The 21,552-nt window shown below is 44.7% G+C and overlaps 1 protein-coding gene across 1 annotated transcript in view; it reads right to left on the bottom strand.

Moving 5' to 3' along the window:
* Positions 1 to 18,206: 18,206 nt before the first annotated feature.
* The window catches only part of LOC120996593 (interleukin-18-like), a 32,289-nt gene continuing 28,943 nt past the window's right edge, over positions 18,207 to 21,552 (bottom strand). The window contains exon 5 of the mRNA XM_040426627.1: positions 18,207 to 18,465. Within this exon, the coding sequence (XP_040282561.1) occupies positions 18,253 to 18,465 (213 nt within the window). The 3' untranslated portion in view covers positions 18,207 to 18,252. The remainder of the gene's footprint in view (positions 18,466 to 21,552) is intronic.

Here is a 21,552-nt window from a genome sequence, read left to right on the forward strand (position 1 = left end):
TCTGTATTTTATTTTTATTTTTTGCATGCAATAGATTGACCTTGACATTATTGAGGTTTTCCGGCAATTTTTTTACTGATGATCTATCAGTATTTGATCAGTGGGGGACGACACCAGCTGTTTGAGGAGACGTGACCGTCTCTCGGCTCACCCGGCTAATCGCCGTACATTTTAAAGCGGCTGTGCTTTGCATCGCAGTCCAGCCCCATTAACTTCAAGGGGCCTGATCTGCGCCTAGTCTATGTGACCAATGAACGTGACATCACCTGTCCTAGGAAAAGCTGGAGAAGGCCACAGTGCTACTGTGAGCACCGATGCCTTCTCAAATAGCTGATTGGCAGGGGTCCCATTTATTGGACCCTCACTGATCAGGTTCTGATGACCTATCCAGAAATAACGGCCTATATGTATATGATGTATAGCGCTCGTACATGGAGGTCCTTCTCTGAACTCTCCTTTTTCAGCCACTGTAAACAAGAACTCTTTTTTTTTTTTCTTTTTTTTTTTTTTGCCAGCCCTCGCCCATCCGTTTGTTAGATGGCCCGCATTAAAGGGGTTGTCCCATTACAAACACTCATTCCCCCACTGCAGGATAGGGGGTAAGTGCCTGATTGGTGGGGATCCAATCAAGGTGGCCTCCATTTTTCAGAGCTACTTTGGAACTACGCCAGTTTTCCTTTGCACCAGTTTTGATAAATCTCCTCTTTGCACACATCAGTGGGAGTAATCCACAGTAGTAACAAGCCCACAAATAACATTAGTGGCAATGGCTAGCTTCACAATTCACTGCAAAAAATGCACTAAAATGATACGCAACTGACAGTACTAGCTAATTCCTCAGGCTGATGTTAAAAGCTGAGAACTTTGCCAATATCTTCCAGTCAGGAACATATCCCCCGGTTATAGACGCGCCACAGTGTCTGGGTTTGGAGCATTTTCACCCGTTTAGGCCACTTTTTTCAGTGAGTTTTTGTCCTTATGTGTATGGAATGTGCCACTTTATTTTGTTGGTAACATTCTTTTGCACCTGGTAGCTTCTGTGTCACATGGTCTGTTGTGGGTGCGGCTTCTGTGTCACATGGTCTGTTGTAGGTGCGGCTTCTGTGTCACATGGTCTGTTGTGGGTGCGGCTTCTGTGTCACATGGTCTGTTGTAGGTGCGGCTTCTGTGTCACATGGTCTGTTGTGGGTGCGGCTTCTGTGTCACATGGTCTGTTGTGGGTGCGGCTCACAGCTTTATTCCGCCTCACAGTGCATTGGTGATACCACTATGGAGGCATGTGAGAGCCTGGCTGTGAGTTAATTGCACTGTTCACACACCACGGGCAGTTGAGTGGTAGGACTCCATGCGCGCTGAGACACCGTGACGTGGTGCATGAGGGGCTCCGATATGTTCCTGACTGGGAGATATTGGCAAAGTTCTCAGCTTTTAACATCGGCCTGAGGAATTAGCTAGTATTGTCAGTTGGGTATCATTTTGGTGCATTTTTTGCAGTGAATTGTGTATGTATATTTTTTCATCTGCACAATGTATCATTTTGTGTAAGATGTCCTTGTGGTGCATGCGGTCCGCCCCGCTATCCTCCATTGTACACATTATTTGCTGGGGATTGCCGTTATCTGCGGACCGCATGCGGAGGAATGGCTCCCCCGGTTATAGACACGCCACAGTGTCTGGGTTTGGAGCATTTTCTCCCGTTTTTTGGCCACTTTTTTTCAGTGAGTTTTTGGCAATGGCTAGCTTCCCTGTTCCTGTGTGGCACTCCCTGGCACCCATTGTCGTTTTAAGTTTATGACCCACTGTTTTAGCGATACAGCATTGTATAGACTTTTTTTGTTCTAATACCTTTTCTCGGGCAGTGGTTTGCTGGTCAGCAAGGTTTGATCTGTTTTGTTCTAGATCTTCTGTTTCCAGGCAGAGGGGCAACTTATCGAGATCTGGGTTCTATTTTATGTGGCGATCCTCACAGTATTTCCCACCTAGAGTTCCCCAGAAAACAGCAAGAACTGACCCTTTTAGGCCAGGCACACACGAGCGAGTTGAATGCGATAAACTCGCAGCTTGTGTGTCAGTGTGAGGTCCTGTTCTGACCTCCGCTCCTCTGAAAGGATCTCACAGCCTTAGGCCTCTTGCACACGGCCGTTTTTTTTCCCCCGTTTACTGGCCGTTTTTTTTGCGGTCCGTATACGGAACCATTTATTTCAATGGTTCCGCAAAAAAAACCGGAATGTGTTCCGTATGCATTCCGTTTCCGTTTTTCCGTTTCGTTTTAACATAGAACATGTCCTATATTTGGCCGCAAATCACGTTCCGTGGCTCCATTAAAGTCTATGGGTCCGCAAAAAAACGGAATGCATACGGAAGTGCATCCGTATGTCTTCCGTTTCCGTTCCGTTTTTTGCTGAACCATCTATTGAAAATGTTATGCCCAGCCCAATTTTATCTATGTAATTACTGTATACTGTATATGCCATACGGAAAAACGGAATGGAAAAACGGAACAGAAACGGAAACAAAAAACGGAACAACGGATCTGTGAAAAACGGACCGCAAAACACTGAAAAAGCCATACGGTCGTGTGCAATAGGCCTTATGGCTCGTGCACACAACATCTGAGCCGTATTTTTTCTGGCTCGGATTAGGACCCATTCACTTCAATAGGGCAGGAAAAGATGCGGACAGCATTCCGTGTGCTGTCCGCATCCATTGCTCCGTAAAAAAAATATATAACGTCCTATTCTTGTCCGCGCTTTGCGGACAAGAATAGGCAGTTATATTAAAGGCTGTCCATGCCGTTTCCCCAAAATTGCGGAACGCACACGGACGCCATCTGTGTTTTGCGGACCGCAAAACACAGCGGTCATGTGCTTGAGGCCTTAATAGGATAAATAGGGGCCTCTCAAAAGGGCAAATACTTTTCCAGAGGTTTCTCAATGGTAAAAAATATTAGCAAGTACTTATCTGCAAAAGACTGAAAAGTCAATGTGCAGTTTCTTGACAGTAGAGGGCGCCAGATCCATAGAGAAATTGAACAGTAATTTACTGAATGTATGAGTATAAATTGACAGTAGCAAGCATCTCAGACATCAGAAAAATCTGCAGTGTAATCTAAAACCACTTCAAAAAGTCTATTAAAGAAAATCACAATTAATAATCTGCTTTCATAAATGATTACACAGTCTGATAATATATTTCAAGTATCCACCTCTGACAAGTAGCTCTATGTAGTTTTTGTACGGTATTAGTGACTGTAATGTGACTGTAATGTGTTTTAATGAATCTTTAGTCTTTCAAAACTGAAAAACCAGGTCTAGATTGATAACCTGTTTCTGTCATTTTCCAGAACAGTCGCTCTATGTTAAAGGGGTTGTCCAGTAATGGATAATGATGACCTATCCTCATGAAAGGTCATCATTATCACATCTGAAGGGGTCCGAGTCTCGGCACTTCCGCCAATTAGCTGTTTTAGGGAGCCGGCGCACTCGCAGCACAGTCGTCGCCCAGCAGCTTTTCAAGCACCGCGCCGTACATAGTATAGCAGCTGTGCTTAGTATTGCAGCTCACTTCAATGGGGCTGACCTGCAGCTACGCCATCTGTCCGTCACATATGTGAGGTCACATAGCCTAGGAAGAGCAGTCAGCGGTCGTGTATTTATCCTTTATCCAGGCAGTGCTTCTCTGGGACAAAGGTATGTGTCACAGTGGACTGTGTCATGTTCCTGTAAACTTGTATATAGCTGGTTAATGCTCTCCTTTTACTGGGTTAGTGTTTGTTTTATTAGATGTAAGACGTTGTATTGATAGTTTTCACTCTGTTAGAGAAAAGGTTCTCTGATGTAGTAAAACCCACCACTCCCTGGTGACAGGGAAATGAGCAACCCAAGATCACCCAAACAATAAACAAAAGGAAAAGACGACACTTAACTTCAGAGGAGTATGGAAGCACAGGAACTCCGCCGAGATCCCAACACCAGCAATCCAAGACAAGACTGAATAAAATCTATAAACCGCACCACAGGGTGGGAGAAGCACAAATAAATAGGGAAGGATAAATGACCACATAAGCAACACCTGAGGCAAGGGGTGGCCATCACCAGAAACAACACAGACACAAATTGATCCACAAAGAACCTGTCAGATGAAATCACGTGTTGCCAGTCTCACTGATCTCCTGGCACAGGAACATCTGTGACAATCAACCTGAGACTGCAAGGAAGGGCCTGACCTTCGATATCCTGGAATCCTATAACATGCTACTGTATATTTGATATGTGTGAACTGTCCATCTGATGAGAATAAAATACTTCACAGGGGCCAACTCCTATTGCTCAGTGACATTGTTGGTGGCAGCAGTGGGATAGAGGCACCCAGCAGGATGCAGAGACAAGAACTTGAGCTAACTGTGGCCACCCTAAGGAAGTGATGCAGGAATAAGCCTGAACTTACTGACATCCTGAGAACACTTCTTGTCAAAGAACAAGATGCTGGCCCACACTCTTCATCCACAATTGTCACCACGACACATCCACATCGTTCTCCACTAAAGAGCCGGACGCAGACCTCGTTGAGGAGTTGTTTCACAGAAGGATGAAAGTGCTCAGTGGAGAATTAAGCACCAGCCAGAAGATAGTGCTAAAGAAAACGGCAAGGAAGGACAAAGCCAACAGAGTCCTGCACCAGGTGATCAATGGAAATGTTCACCCCGGGACATTCTCAAGCTGTCAGCTGCGTTTCCCAACTTTCAGGAGGACAAGGAAGACATTGATGCATATTTGGAAACATTTTACATCATGTGTAAGTTTCGCCACATTCCACAAGAGTTTGTTTAATGGCGGAGAAACTTACAGGTAGAGTGAATTGTATCTTTTGTGCCCTTTCAGGGGAACAACAGTTGGACTATGCTGAGTGAGATTAATGGGGCATTGTTAGCACGTTATGCAAATACACCAGAATATTATACACAGAGTGTCCATAACCCACTGAAACCTACTGAAAGAGATCCATGAAAATTATTTGGAATTTAGCAGGAAGTTGTACCATGCCCTGGACCAGTGTACTCATGGCTGTGGGGTAGAGACTGTAGCAAGCTGTGTCTGAAAGAGCAGTTCTTGGACAGACGTTCAGTAGGAGTTAATGAGTGGGTGATGGATCAGGAACCTCAAACATTGGAGGAGGAAGCTCTGCACAAATCTCTATAACACCAGCCAAGGTGCTTCCACCCAACTTCTTGAGGCTTCCCGTAAACCATTTGCAATGGCTCCTGCTGGCCCATAAAACTGTTGTAGATGTGGCTCCCTAAGGCATCCACAAGCAGTTAGTTGCATTGGGGGTTGCCTCTTGGCTATCAAAAAAAGGTCCAGTTTCATAACCCATTGCTGCAGTCTATCAGCAAGGGATGGTCAGCTGGTTAAGGATGTGTCTGGTAGCAGGGAATGCCAGCGGGATGTCAGATGGACCACTGAGGGTGGAAAAATCTGAGTATGTGATGATGCAAGTCCATTTGAGTGATGCTGAGAAAAAAAAAAAATTAATCATGTCGTTCCGGTACAGATGAATGGACAACCATCTGAAGACTTCTTGGACTCAGGAGCCTTCATTGCTCTGGTAGAACCCTGTGTGGTCACCTTAGATAAAATAATCCTAGGACACACAGCAAAGATTATGCTGGCTGGAGGAGAAAAATGAGAAGTGCCTGTTTACCAGGTGACTCTGGACTGGGAGGAAGGACCCATTACCGTAAGGAGTAATGGATTAACTACCTGCTGATGTACTGCTGGGAAATGATGCTGGGGACATCTATTGCAGCATTACCAAGAGACAGGCAGCAACAGGGCATGGCTTACAGAAGGGGGCGTCCATAAGATTCAACAAGCATAAAACGCCCAAAAAACATCACATAGACGCCTGAATGTTAAGTTGCCATGGCTGCTCTGAATTCCTCTTTGGCCAGTGTTCCAGTCATTGTATTTCCAGATTCCTCCTGATTTTATTGTACAAACTGATGCCTCAACATATGGAATTGGTGCAGTTTTATCCCAAGTTAATGAACACCAAAAAGAACGTCCAATTATCTAATTGAGTCACAAGTTGTTGGCCATAGAGACTTCTTATGCAACCATAGAAAAGGAGTTTTTAGCTATTGTTTAGACATTCAAAGAACTATAGCGATATCTATATGGATGTGAGTTTACAGTGGTGACTGACCATAACCCCGTAAGTTGGATGCATAGAATGTCAGGGGACAATGGAAAGTTGCTGCTCTGGAGTTTGGTACTGTAACAATACACCTTCACCATTCAACCCTGGAAGGGAGCCTGTCACAGCAATGCAGATGGACTATCACGGCGAGCTGCTACAGCAAGAATCAGCCACCTCCGGCACTCCAGCTGTTCAGAAACTACAACTCCCAGAATGCTTCATTCACTTCTATGGGAGGTAGAAGAGCAGCCAAGCATGTTTGCATGCTGGGAGTTGTAGTTTCGCACCACCTGTAGTGCGGAAGGTTGCTGATCCCTGTGCTACAGACTAATCAGTTGTGGATGCCTCAGGGCTCCCCATGTTTAAGGGTTGTCCAGAGGTCTGCTGTCTGGAGTGAAGGGGACTATAATGTCAGTCATGTTCCTGTAACCTTGAATATAGCTGGTTAATATGCTCCCTTTACTAGGTTAGTGTTTGTTGTATTAGATATAAGTAATTATATTGATAGTTTTCACATCACCCTGTTACCAGAGATAAGGTACTCTGGTGACCTCTTTAACCTTCTGGAAGTTGCTGGGTCTAGGATCTCAATGTTATGGCAGCTTTTTCATGTATTCTTCTCTACCTGGGTAGTAAAACACACAGCCCACTGCTAGCTGATAACAGACACAGGGGAAGGTGTTTGTCTGTATATCTCTATGACTAAGGAAAAGTTAGTCCTTGGGGGTTCTCGGAGCAAGCTGCGGTGCTCTGCCCTCTGAATTTACCTGTGATACTGGAAATTTGGAATACCTTTAGCATTATCTGCATCTTCATGCCGATGGATATTAACCTGAGACTGAGAGGAAGGGCCCATCATTAGACATTGTGGGATCTTACAACATGCTACTTTATATCTGATTTGTGTGAACTGTCCACTTGATGGGAATAAAGTGCTTCACTGGGGCGAACTCCTATTGCTTAGTGCCTACCTTTGGTGGTCACGAGCTGCTTTCATGGCTGTATGTAATTAGCTCTCTTTCAAAAAAGAAAACAAAGCTGAGCATCTACTGCCACCTAATGATTTTTGGGTCGATGATCACCAATGAGTGCTTGTATGAACGCTGGTTAGTATTTATCTTGCAGTGTAATACTGCCACCGATTGCTCAATGAACGATGCTTGTTCATCAGGCAATCCAAATCTTTTGACATATTAAAAAATTATCATTTGCAGGCGGCAGATTGTGGTGTCTAATCACGATCTGCCGCCAGTAAACCACTGTACAGCATGGGGACGAGCGATGGCATAGCTTCCCTTCCGATAATTGTCTGCCACATCGGGCTGTGTAATGCAGCCTCAAGGATTGTAGCTAAGCCAGTGGCTCATCTGCAGCTGTTTCTGGATGATTGCCCCTCATCAGTGCAGAGCAGAGAGAACTGGCTTAACTCTGTGAGAGGCCTTTGGGTATCAGCAAGAACAGGACATGGGAAGTTCACCTGAGAACCTCCTTGTGATATCACAAAAGCTTACCTGACCAAAACACTTGTGATGTCACAGTAACTTACCTCATGGAAACACACTTGTGATTTCACAGAACCTCTCCTGACTGAAAATCACTTGGGCTGTTACAGAATCATACCTCACAGAAAATAACTTGTGATGTCACAGCAGTTATCTGACCAAAACCTATTTGTGATGTCACACCAGTTTACCTAACTGAAACACTTTTGTGATATCACAATAGCTTATTTAGGGCAAACAAAGGATACCTGTGCACAATAATAGCATTGGCAACAGCATAAGCAATGTGAGCTATGCTGTTTCCTATCATATATTATTTTCCCATGTCTGATATTCAAGAATATCTCATAATCTGACATCTATCAGGTGCCTTGATGCCAGAATTTTTTTTGTATTGTATGTCACAAAGTATGTGGTTTTTTTATCTCCTAAAGATGTTGAAATCATCACAGCAGCAGATATTAGTGCAGATTCCTGTAATTGTGCTTTATTGCAAAACACTTTTCAATCTACATTTCTTGCATGAAAAGAATTTTTGATTTGGGGAATTCCCTGAAACACTCCAAAACTTTGTGTCAAAAGTTTAAAGTGAACATTTTTGACGAATTTAAAACTTTTTGCTGAGCCCACAAAACGGAAGTCTGACTTGGCTACAAGCCACAATGGTTGCACAATATTAGAGACAATTATGTGTGTGTGGATAAAAATATCTACCGTGTGTGCAGAATGGTGGTTCAGAATGTAAATTACTGTCAGGAGCTGGAATTTTTGGGGTCATATTTGGATTTCCCATATTTATGATTCTAATTCTCTTTTCCTTCTGCAGGAAGTTACATGGTGCTTATGCAATAGACCAGGAACGGGTACACTGACGCCACTTTTGCAGTGGGTCAGGATATGGGTAGAACATAGTTTGTAGTTTGTTTGTTATAACGCACGTCCCAGGTCAGGAATGCCAGAGTGATGTAATGGCCTATAATGTCTCTGTATGGTAATGATAATGGTGTCAACAGTGTCTCCTACCTGGGTACGGCTGGACTCCTGGCACCTGGGTCACTTGCAATAAATTGAGTGTAGTGATTAGTGAGAGTAGGAGTAATGGAGGGATTTTGCAGCAGAAATTGATGTCCAGACCTTTAGGTGAAATTCAAACTTGTCTTTACTGAAGATAACTTTCATCCAAGCAATGTACAGCTTTGGTCTTAGGTCCCAGCCGGCTTTGGCAATGGTTGGCAGGAATAAATCTTCTGCACTATAAATCAGGAGCTTGCAGGATAAGACGCCTGCTTGTTAGCTCTATAACTGTGGCAGGAATTTAGCTTCTGCGCTTCTCTCTATCTTCTGCTGTATGGGGACTGACTAGCTGAGGTGAAATATGGCTTCTCCTAGGTCTCTGGACATTGCTCACAGATAAGCTCATAGGGAATGCTGTTGTCCTGGAACTCTGGAGATTGTCTGCTTGCTTCTTCTTCCAGCTGAGGCTGCAGGGCTCAGGCTGGGGATGTGATCAATGTCTCAGCCGAGACAAGGTCCTGTCTTTCTTCCCTGTGCAGGGGGACTCCTGAACTCTATCACACAGCCTTCCCTAACAGGTGTGGCTGGCACACTCACTCTAACTTCCTTCTCCACCCAAGTGCAGGATGTGGGAACAGTCCACACCTCCACAGAGGGAGAGCTAAGCTGGAATGAACCATTCCAGTCTAGATGTACTAAACGGAAACTAATTCCTTACCAATCCATTGCTGCCACCTGCTGGTGAACATGGAAAATTACAAGGAAATTTACATTTAACATAGTTTTAAATGCACAGTTGTGAAGACATGAGCAAAATCATATCAGATGACAAGGTAAAGTCTCTTAGGAGATAGTAGCGGGGTAGAGGCGTGTAGTAACACAACTCTGGGGTGTTACACTTGAATTGAAGTGCATTTGTCAATAACCTTATTCACTTTATTGGAGATTTTCCTTCATAGACATATGGCATAGATGTAATAAAATTGTGAATGGTAATGGTCTCCTGTTCAGCAAAATGCGTGGCCACTGCCAAGCTTAAAGGGGATATGCTGAACACAATATTGATGACCTATAATTAGTATATGTCACGGTCCCTCCCGTGACAGAGGTGAGAAGATCGGATAGACTTGCTGCACGTGAGGCTATCTGACAGGTCTCTCTGTTTTCCTCTGTGTATGCTGTTGTTTGGCAGGATCTCACCTCTCCTCAGGTGCCGCTCGTTATCAGTGATGAGGCTCTATTTAGATCCGCCTCACACGGCTGACCATGCGGTTGATATTTTCTCCTTGGAGTTGCTAGAGCTTGTTTGTCTTGGATCTCCTGCTTCTCCATACATATCTAAGCTAAGTACTAGTTGCCTTTTCTGTTTGTTGTTCTCTGGTGTGTTCCAGGCCTCAGGTAGACGCGGGTTTCTTCATCTGGGAAGGAACCAGCTGCCTCGTCTCCTCCTACCTATCCCAGGGCTCGTCAGTTTTAGTAGGGTATAGGTATACGGCATATGAGAATTTCCACCATCAGGATCTGCTCATACTGGCAGGAGTTAGGGAAAGGCCTAGGGATTTTTAGGAGGTCACCATCCCTCTTCCTTAGCTTTTGAGGCCTAGACTGTTGTCTATTCTATTTTGTGTGTATTTGGTGTTTTCCCCTTCCCCATTACCCATTACAGTATAGTGCTGTGATGGCTAACCTCCTGCACTCCAGCTGTGGTAAATCTATGACTCCCAAGATGCACACTTGCTTGGCTGTTCTCAGAACTCTATACAATTCAATAGAGCATGCTGGGAGTCGTAGTTTCACCACAGCTGGAGTGCCGGAGGTTAGCCATCACTGGGATAGGTCATCTGTATCAGATTGGCAGGGATCCGACTCCTGGGACCCCTTCCAATCAGCTGTTAGAAGAGGCGAGAACTCCATGAGCACCATGACCTCTTCCTAGGCCATGTGACGTCACTGTACATTGGTCAGATGGCCTACTTGCAGCCCAGCCCCATTGAGGTTATTGGAGCTGAGCTTCAATACCAAGCACAGTTGCTATACAATGCATGGCCCTGTGCTTGAAAAGATGCCGGGAGCCGTCTGCGCTCAGCAGATCTCTGGTGAGCATCATGCTTCCTAAAACAGCTGATCGGCTGAGGACAGGTCATCATTATCATTTCCTGGATAAGCCCTTTAATGCTAGCCATTTATTTTAGCAAGGACAAGGGTATGCAGATATTAATCTAAAACACCCCTATCACTAAATTGGGCCTTGCCTACAGTTGAATAATAAGGGTCATCCACTTTGTTCACCCTGAGCGGTGCCTGCTGGTGGTATGGAATCCTTGGTTGAGACCACAGTGTGAATAGGTAGAGTACTAACAGAGGTCAGAACTGTGTCAAATATTCTATATTCTGCCCTTGGGTTTTTACGCCCCAGGTGCATTATCTTGCACTTATCCACATTAAATTTCAGTTGCCAGAGTTCTGACCATTCTTCTAGTCTTCCTAAATCCTTTTCCATTTGGCGTTTCCCTCCAGGAACAACAGGGTTGAGTATCTGAGGAAAGGGATTTAGGAGTAATTATTTCAGAAGACTTAAAGGTGGGAAGACAATGTAATAGAGCAGCACGAAATGCCAGCAGAATGCTTGGATGTATAGGGAGAGGTATAAGCAGTAGAAAGAGTGAAGTGCTTATGCCGCTGTACAGAACACTGGTGAGACCTCACTTGGAGTATTGTGCGCAGTACTGGAGGCCATATCTCCAGAAGGATATAGATACTCTAGAGAGAGTTCAGAGAAGAGCTACTAAACTGGTACATGGATTGCAGGATAAAACGTACCAGGAAAGGTTAAAGGACCTTAACATGTATAGCTTGGAAGAAAGAAGAGACAGAGGGGATATGATAGAAACTTTTAAATACATAAAGGGAATCAACTCGGTAAAGGAGGAAAGAATATTTAAAAGAAGAAAAACTGCTACAAGAGGACACAGTTTTAAATTAGAGGGGCAAAGGTTTAAAAGTAATATCAGGAAGTATTACTTTACTGAGAGAGTAGTGGATGCATGGAATAGCCTTCCTGCAGAAGTGGTAGCTGCAAATACAGTGGAGTTTAAGCATGCATGGGATAGGCATAAGGCCATCCTTCATATAAGATAGGGCCGGGGGCTATTCATAGTATTCAGTATATTGGGCAGACTAGATGGGCCAAATGGTTCTTATCTGCCGACACATTCTATGTTTCTAACTAGAGTGGAAATAAAGGTCAAAGCAAAATCGGTAATCACTAATCGCAGAATGGGAGTTTGGCTACACACATATGCAGCTCCTAGAGATGGGATAGACAGAGCTGGAATGAGATTAAAAAACACCTCTGGCACACAAACCCCACCAGCTTAGATGTAATATACTCCGCCAACATTTCCTAATAAAATAGTTATACACAGTGCAGTCTGCAGGAATTTTGTTTTGAAGCTCTTTACCTCCTAAACAGCCCTTAGTACCTGAGGGGGCTCTTGACGCTGTCTCCAATGGTTCCTTCTAATAACCCATATCTTATTCTTATCTTTAGAATTTATATGTAAAGGAACTGATTCAAGTGAAAGGGGAGAGATCTAGACATAAAAGCTCCACTCCAAAGTGGTTGGTTCAGGGCATTTTAGGGATGTTCCAAGTGATTCAAGTGGCAGGGCTAAAATCTCCTAAATTTTACTTTCTAAGGCTACTTTCACACCTGCATTCGGGGCTCCGCTTGTGAGCTCCGTTTGAAGGGGCTCACAAGCGGCCCCGAACGCATCCGTACTGCCCTAATGCATTCTGAGTGGACGCGGATCCGCTCAGAATGCATCAGTCTGGCACCGTTCAGCCTCCGCTCCGCTCAGCAAGCAGACACCTGAACTCTGCTTGCAGCGTTCGGGTGTCCGCCTGGCCGTGCGGAGGCGAGCGGATCCGTCCAGACTTACAATGTAAGTCAATGGGGACGGATCCGTTTGAAGATGACACAATATGGCTCAATCTTCAAACGGATCCGTCCCCCATTGACTTTCAATGTAAAGTCTGGACGGATCCGTTCAGGCTACTTTCAGACTTTCAGAATTTTTTTCAAACTATAATGCAGACGGATCCGTTCTGAACGGATACAAACGTCTGCATTATAGGAGCGGATCCGTCTGAGCAGACATCAGACGGACCCGCTCTGAACGGCAGTGTGAAAGTAGCCTAAGGCTTCATGTTGGCTGGTGCCCATATTGCGGCCCAAAATACAAGGGCACCGGCCGTTTGTCGCAGCATCACAGGTGCGGACCCACTTTAATGGGTCAGCAATCCAGAAGGTGCAGAACGGAGGCACGGACCCCCACGGAAGAACTATGGAGTGCTTCCGTGGGTTTTTTGACTGTGCCTCCGCACCATGAAAAAGTAGCGCATACCTTCGGATGCGGATCACAGAATCCATTCAAGTGAATGGGTCCCCGTCCACGGTCTGTGCCCATGCATTGTGGACCACAAATTGTAGTCCACAGCACGGGCAAGGCTGGCACACGGTCGTGTGCGTGAGCCCTAAATGTTGGTAAGTATGACCCTGGTACAGCTGAGGACCAGAACGAAGTGGATAGCTCACAAATAAAGTCACTGATTAAAAAAAAAAAGATTACCCTCATTGAGATGTACATAAGGTACGGGCCAGGGCAAAAAAACTATTTTGGGAGGGCTTTTTTTTTTAACTCTGTGCGGCTGGTTCTTTCTGATAGCTGTCATAAAGGTTAACTCATTATGCTGCCTAAGCTAGACCCACCGAAACCAGTTTTAGTTTCAACACGTTTAGTAATGTAGCTTATAATTCATATTTCCAGAAATGTGCTGCAAGCTTTATGGGAACGGCCACGTGCTCTGGTTTCTCCGTACAGGAGTGGATGGTAAAAGGAGAGAAAGTATAAAGGACTGATACAACTTTCCTTTTTTTTTTTTTTATTCAAAATTGCAAGACCTGACCACGTGGTTGTACCCTAACAGGATCAGTTAGAGGGAGAATATCTCTAGCGCAGGGTTGAAGGAAACCTTTCAATGTGTTGTCAGCGTTCAGGTCTAGCATAAAAAATTTGGAAGAAGTTCAAAATCCCTAGTGAAATCAGTAATTTAGGAAATCTCAGGCCAGGTGCTCTGCTTGTAGGCAGGGGTAGTCGAGGGACATAAAGGGACAGAATATCCAACTCTACCCTGGATCCCACTTCTCTTAAAAAAGCCTGAAAACCCGATGGAGGAAATGAAGTCCATGCCTATTGTGCTTCAACTGGTAGCAACAGAATTCTACTGGGTATAACCGTGAGTAAGGAAAGGCCAGACATATTCGATGCTCCGGCCACATCGCGATTTGAATCTATTTGAATAATACAAATGTTACAATTAAGGCCTCCTGCACACGACCGTATGGCTTTTTTAGTGATTTGCGGTCCGTTTTTCACCGATCCGTTGTTCCGTGTTTTGTTTCTGTTGTGTTTCCGTTCCGTTTTTCCGTACGGCATATACAGTATACAGTAATTACATAGAAAAAATTGGGTTGGGCATAAAATTTTCAATAGATGGTTCCGCAAAAACGGAAAGGATACGGAAGACATACGGATGCATAATATCATGATATTTATGTGGTAATTGTGATTTTTTTAAAGGTAGAAATAAAAAGTATATTTTATAAGGGGGGTTTATTAGTTTTGTTCTGTGATAAACCTTCTCCATGTTTTTTTTTTTTGTTTTTTTTTTTTTAGAACCTCGATTTCTTTATATAGTTTTACAAAAGTCACAAAAATCTGCCACATAGTACATTGTAACAAATGAATTTTTGAGATATGGGAAATTTTATAAATTGAATTAAAAAAGTGTCAGGCTTTCCTTCCCTTGGGGAAAATATTCTGTTTGCTGCCCTTCCCCCCCCCCCCCCCCAACCATCTGAAATGTTACGGTATCACTACACGTAGAGGGCCGCAGGTGACCACATCTGTAGTAGAAGAATGCATATGGTTTTACTGTAAATCTGTGTGGTTTCTACACTGATTGTTCACAGCCATGAGGTTTTGGTGGCTATGCTGTTTAGCTTGTAAGTCGGCTATTTACACTTCCTGTAGACTGTAAGCTCCTGTGGTCAGTGTTCTCGCCTTCTGCATCATCGCTGCTGACATATCTGCACCCTTATACACTTACATTTTTTGATCACACCCTGTTCAGAAATGACCAGACATCACTTATGGCACAGGGCGATGGCTCCCATATGTCTTGTCCCCTTCACCCCCTATGCTGTAGGTGCACGACATCAATTTCATAGTGCCATCAGCCCAGGCCCATATGAATCTTTCCTGGTGCAGGCGGTTATGCCACATGATGTCATATGTTCTGCTACAGGACTATCATGTGAATAGTGACCTAATGGCTGTACTTCATAAATGTTAGTGAATCATTCTCATGAATTTATTCTTCTATCCGGTGGAGCCTGGAGCTCGGGAGCAATCATCTGCCAAGTAAGGGCTCATGCACACAAACGTATTTTTTCTTTCCGTTTTTTTTTTTTTTGCGGACCATACGCGGAACCATTCATTTCAATGGGTCTGCAAAAAAACAAAAGTTACTCCGTGTGCATTCCATTTCCGTATTTCCGTTCCGCAAAAAAATAGAACATGTCCTATTATTGTCTGCATTACGGACAAGGATAGGACTATTCTATTAGCGACCAGCTGTTCCGCAAAATACGGAATGCACACGGACGTCATCTGTATTTTTTGCGAATCCGTTTTTTTGCGGACCACAAAATACATACGGTCGTGTGCATGAGCCTTTAACCGACTCTAACAAAACCTGACAAATGTATGGTATGACTTTGGATTGAGGAAAGATTTCATGATCATCAGACCCAGTGGTTAGACTTGCACTAATCACACATTGGTGGCATATTCTAGGGCAGTGGTGGCGAACCTATGGCACGGGTGCCAGAGGCGGCACTCAGAGCCCTCTCTTTGGGCACCCGCACCCTGGAAAAAGTCTATGGTGTACCAATATGCCTTAGACCAGGGCTGACCAACCTGCGGCTCTCCAGCTGTTGCAAAACTACAACTCCCAGCATGCCTAGACTGCTTACAGCTATCAGCCTACCGCAGGGCATGGTTGGAATTGTAGTTTTACAACAGCTGGGGAGCCGCAGGTTGGCCATCCCTGCCTTAGACTCTTCCTGCCATTCATCAGCGCAGGGCGCACTATGAACGCACAGGCAGCGCACTGAATGTAGGCAGGATATTATAGCTACATGATAAAGTACATAGAAGATATACTGGACTGTAGTATGCAGGTTAAATTGCTGTGTTGGCACTTTGCCATAAATAAGTGGGTTTTGGGTCGCAGTTTGGGCACTCGGTCTCTAAAAGGTTCGCCATCGCTGTTCTGGGGCGACAACATCAATGTTAAAGAGCATCTGCCAGCATGATCAACCTTAGTATACTCTGCCTGGTAGGGTTGATCATGCTGGGAGCAACAACCCATCTCTTGAAGCAGTCCGATGAATAGTTTTTGAGATATTCGAGATTTTTTATTTTTACGCTATGGCCTAATTGATAGGGGCAGAGCCCTGTTTCAGATGCCTGACCCTGAAATCTTGAACATGCACCGGTGCACAGTCGGCGCATGGGCAGTGACTCTCATTCGGCGGCCACCGCTTTGGGAGCTGAGATGTGCCTTTGTTGATTGTAGTCTTTCGGGCGTATGCACAAATTTCAGGCCCAGGTATTGGAACAGTGAGGATGCCTGGGCTTGTCAATCCGTGCGGGGGAGCGGGAGGGGCGAAGGGTGAAAGGCATAGATGAAGTAGTGCCCTTTCCATAGGTCCTTTTCCATATGCTCTGCTTTATATACTCGTTTTTTTTTTGTTTTTTTTTTACAAAAAATTTATTAGACAAATGACTGAAGAATAAACTACATGAAGAAATTATTACAAAGCAGCAATAAATAGAGCTAATCAGAAAATTGAAAATAAAAGCTGACAAGTTATAGTATCGCATTATCGGTGTAGTACATCATAAATACAGAAGAAGACTGGCATAGTTAGACCACACTAAGGTTTTCCATTTGGTATCATGTGCCATATCTACTAGCCAGCTGCCCACCTCTTGAGTGATATGGTGCAGGCTACTGACAACCACGCACATTTTGTTACTGACATAGACAAACGGTTATCGCACCTGTAAACGTGTCAGCAAGCCTTCATTATTAGGACGCTCAGTATTAACATTACATGTCCCCTCTAATGTCACAAATAAAGGTCACATCAGAAAACCATAACCTCTAAGGGTACTTTCACACTAGTGACGCGACGCGGTGAGTGGCTTACTATGCTTTGGCCAAAATATAAACCAATGTCTCATCCAGCATGGAGGGCAGAGTGCTGGATGTAGTGTGCGATCACATTTGCATTTTCCGTTTGTATATGTATTTCGCCATAGTGATGTGCACCTGCAGGCAGGTTGTGCTGACCCAACCCCTTATTTTTTTCTTTGTAGCATATATTGGAGGCGTGGCGATCTCCTTGGAGTCATTGCACACCTGACCAGTCAATCTGTCCTGGAGGCTGGTTTTAAAGTCAGTATAAAACTGAGTCTGCTTATATAGAACCTACCATTAGCCATCTGGCTCCAGGAGAAGTATATGGTAGGTTCAGCATGCATGTTGGTACTTGCATCCCTGGATCCGATGAAAGCTTTAATGGCACCGGACGGGGTTACAAGCAAAGTGTACTTGGCTTGCATGCTGACCTGCATTCCCTGGATTTTATGTGGCTGTCATGGCCCATGAACAGGTAGGAACAAGAGTTAGGGACCACTCATGAGACGACCTTGACGCGGTGAGTGGCTTACTATGCTTTGGCCAAAATATAAACCAATGTCTCATCCAGCATGGAGGGCAGAGTGCTGGATGTAGTGTGCGATCACATTTGCATTTTCCACTTTCACACTAGTGTTTTTCTTTTCCGGCGCTGAGTTCCGTCCTAGGGGCTCAATACCGGAAAAGAACTGATCAGTTTTATCCCCATGCATTCTGAATGGAGAGAAATCTGTTCAGGATGCGTCAGGATGTCTTCAGTTCAGTCTTTTTGACTGTTCAGGACGGAGATAATACCGTAGCATGCTACGGTTTTATCTCCGGACAAAAAAACTGAACACTTGCCTGAATGCCGGATCCATCATTTTTTTCCATAGGAATGTATTAGTGCCGGTAATTCAAAATACCCCAATGCCGGATCCGTCCTTCCGCATGCAGACCGAAAAAAATGTGAAAAAAATAAATGCCGGATCCGTTTTTCCGGATGACACCGGAAAGACGGATCTGGCATTTCAATGCATTTGTAAGGCGGATCAGGATCCTGATCAGTCTTACAAATGCCATTAGTTGGCATGCATTTTGACGGATCCGGCAGGCAGTTCCGGCGACGGAACTGCTTGCCGGATCACTCTGCCGCAAGTGTGAAAGTACCCTTAGCTGGTCTTTTCCATGCATATCATACTGAGCTTGAGGTTAGCATATATACGTTTTACCATTCTATATTAAACTTTTGTCTTTCATTCAAACCCTCAGATTTCTGGAGGATTAGTTTCTGTTTTCCACCTTCGTCGCTGACTGCTAAATAATAGTCCGCTTGTAAGGATGATTGGAACTTGAAGTAGCTGTTACCTTCACTGAATTCTTTTTGAAAAAAGATGATTTCACTGCGGTTTCCTGCAATGACGTCGGGACAGTCTCCTTTCTGTAATGGTAAAATGAACAGGTACGTTAGAGTGCGTGTCTAATCCTAAATCCCCCATTTCCTCCCCTTTCCACTTCTTCGTGCATTGGATCCATCAACACTTGAAGGGGGGGGGGGGCATCATTTAATTAGTTTGGGAAATCTCTCATTGATTGGACAAGTTGATGAGTTAAAGGGGTTTTCCAGGACCTAAACCTCTTCACAATCTATGACGTAACTGTGCATCATTAGTGTTAGGCGCGAATATTAGAATCGCGAATATTAATTGCATATATCAACACTTCGAGAATTCACGAATATTTAGAATATAGTGATATATATTCATAATTTCGAATATTCTAGATTTTTTTTTTCATCAGTAACCTCCCTTGTTGCTTCTGGGCCAATGAGAAGGCTGCAATGTCTTTGTCTGAGCTTAGCAACATCCCTAGCAACCAATAGGAAAGTTGCCTACCCCTTACTATATAAGAACCTCCCCAGCAGCCATTTTCTGCAGTTTTTTAAAGTTCTGAGAGAGAGAGACAGCAGTGTCATTGCTGTGCTCTGCACTCATTACATTAGACAGATAGTTAGTTAGCTCATATATATAATACAGATAGTCAGTGTAGATTATATCCTGATATAGTGCAGCTGATTCTGGTTCTGCTGTCCATACATACCTGCTACAGACATAGTGCTGTGATGTCACAACAATACTTAGTGCACCAATCAGTAATATCTACTCAGACCTGATAAAATGTGAAGTTTCACGTATTGCGCCAAAATATTCGCATCATTAGTGCCGATTAGCGCAATTGCGAATATATTGGAGCACTCTATCTGCATATAAAGCCATTTTTAATGTTCTGCCGTTTCAACCATTTTCTCCAGTCTCAGGAAACTTCTAGCAGCATGGAAAATATAGCAAAAGTGACCCCACGCCTGTATTGCGCGCGCATTATGCGAATATTACATTGCCGATTCTTCGCAATCCAGAAAATAATCTCAAATTCGCGAATATATAACGAATATTCGCCAAAATATTTGTGAAATATCGCGAATTCGAATATAGCCCCTGCCGCTCATCACTATACATCATTGGTGCACAAGAGGTTTATGCAAGGCTGGCGTCAGCACCCGGCATACCCGGGCAAGTGCCTGGGCCCACAGCTCCTGCGGGGGCCCACAGCACAGCTGCCAGAGGCCAGAAGCAATGAGCGCTTTCATCAATACAGATGGAAGCGCTCATTGCTGGAGTTGCTGGAGTGTAGGGAGCTGGGTCCTGTCACTCACCAATCAGCTCTCCGCACTCCTCCCATCCTTCAGGCCGGTGGCACTCTGAATGGTAGAGCAGGAAGACTACTCCCCGCTCCACCATTCAGCCTGCAGGCACGGATCGCGCTGCTGGCCTGTGTGGGCGGAGCCCGCAGCCCGGTAATCTGCATAAGCCCCACCCACAAAGTACTGCAGAGGGATCTGTGCCTGCAGGGAAGAGAGGACTGTGAGATTCAGGAACAGGACAAGGTGAGTAGTTACTGTGTTTTTTTTTGTTTTTAATACAGAGGGGTCACAGAGGACTTTATTACTATGGAGGGGGCACAGAGGATTTTATTACTGTGGAGGGGGCACAGAGGACTTTATTACTATGGAGTGGGCACAGTGGACTTTATTACTATGGAGGGGTCGCAGAGGTCTTTATTACTATGGAGGGGGCACATAGGACTTTATTACTATGGAGGGGGCACATAGGACTTTATTACTATGGAGGGGGCACAGAGGACTTTATTACTATGGAGGGGGCACAGAGGACTTTATTACTATGGAGGGGGCGCAGAGGGCATTACTACCCTGAAGGGAGCACAGAGGGCATTACTAATGTGAAGAGGGCACAATGGGCATTTCTACTATGGAGGAGGCACAGAGTCAGAGGGCATTACTACAATGAAGCGGTACAGTGGGCATTATTACTGTGAAGCAAGCACAGTGGGCATGACTGTGAAGGGGGCACAATGGGGATTTCTACTATGAAGGGGACACAATGAGGATTATTACTATGAAGGGGGCACAATGGGGATTATTACTGTGAAGGGGGCACAGATAGGGCATTACAACTGTGAAAGGGACACATAGGGGGCATAACTACTGTGACAGGGCACAATGTGGGCATAACTACTGTGAGGGGGCACACAGCTATACAAAACTACTGTGAAGGTTGTACAATGAGGGCAATACTACTGTGAGGGGGTACAATTTTTTTTAAAGTATTAGGGGGGGAACTATTTGCTTCCCGCTCCACCATTGAGCCACTAGCTCTCAACAGCAGCAGCAACAGCACGATGTCCTCACACATGGTCCTGCTGATCTGTGTAGGAGGAGGAGCGGGGCAGGCTGGGAATCAGCCTCTGCTCCTCCTACACATCAGTGCGATGTTTCACAGTATCCTGCTGCTGATGCGGAGCGCAGATCAAGGGAGGACCCAGGTGACGGAGGCAAGGGTATTTATTGTTTGCTTTTTTTCACTTCCTGTGAAGGGGGCACATCTAGGCATAACCACTGTGAAGGGGGCACTGGGCACATATCTTGGCATATCCACCAGAAGACGGCACATATCTTGGCATATCTACTGTGAGGGGGCACATATCTTGGCATATATACTATGAAGGGGACATATCTTGGCATATCTACTGTGAAGGGGGCATATATTTTGGGATATCTACTGTGAAGGGGGCACATATCTTGGCATATCTACTGTGAGGGGGCACATATCTTGGCATATCAACTGTGAGGGGGCACATATCTTGGCATATCAACTGTGAGGGGGCACATATTTTGTGATATCTACTGTGAAGGAGGCATATATCTTGGCATATCTACTATGAAGGGGGCATATCTTGGCATATCTAATGTGAGGGGGCACATATCTGTGAGCAGACCTGAGGGACTGAAACACTGGGTAGAAAATAAAAGTAGGCACATAAGGACTGATTCACATATATCCGTAACATGCTCTGTGTAAGGTATTTAATGAGCCTGTGGCAGGGCTTAATAGGCAGCCAGTAAAAATTCCATAGACTGCAATGGTATGCTATTGCAGCCTATGGAATAAGC

Source organism: Bufo bufo, chromosome 1 (assembly GCF_905171765.1).
Source record: "Bufo bufo chromosome 1, aBufBuf1.1, whole genome shotgun sequence".
In the NCBI taxonomy this organism is placed as follows: Eukaryota; Metazoa; Chordata; class Amphibia; order Anura; family Bufonidae; genus Bufo; species Bufo bufo.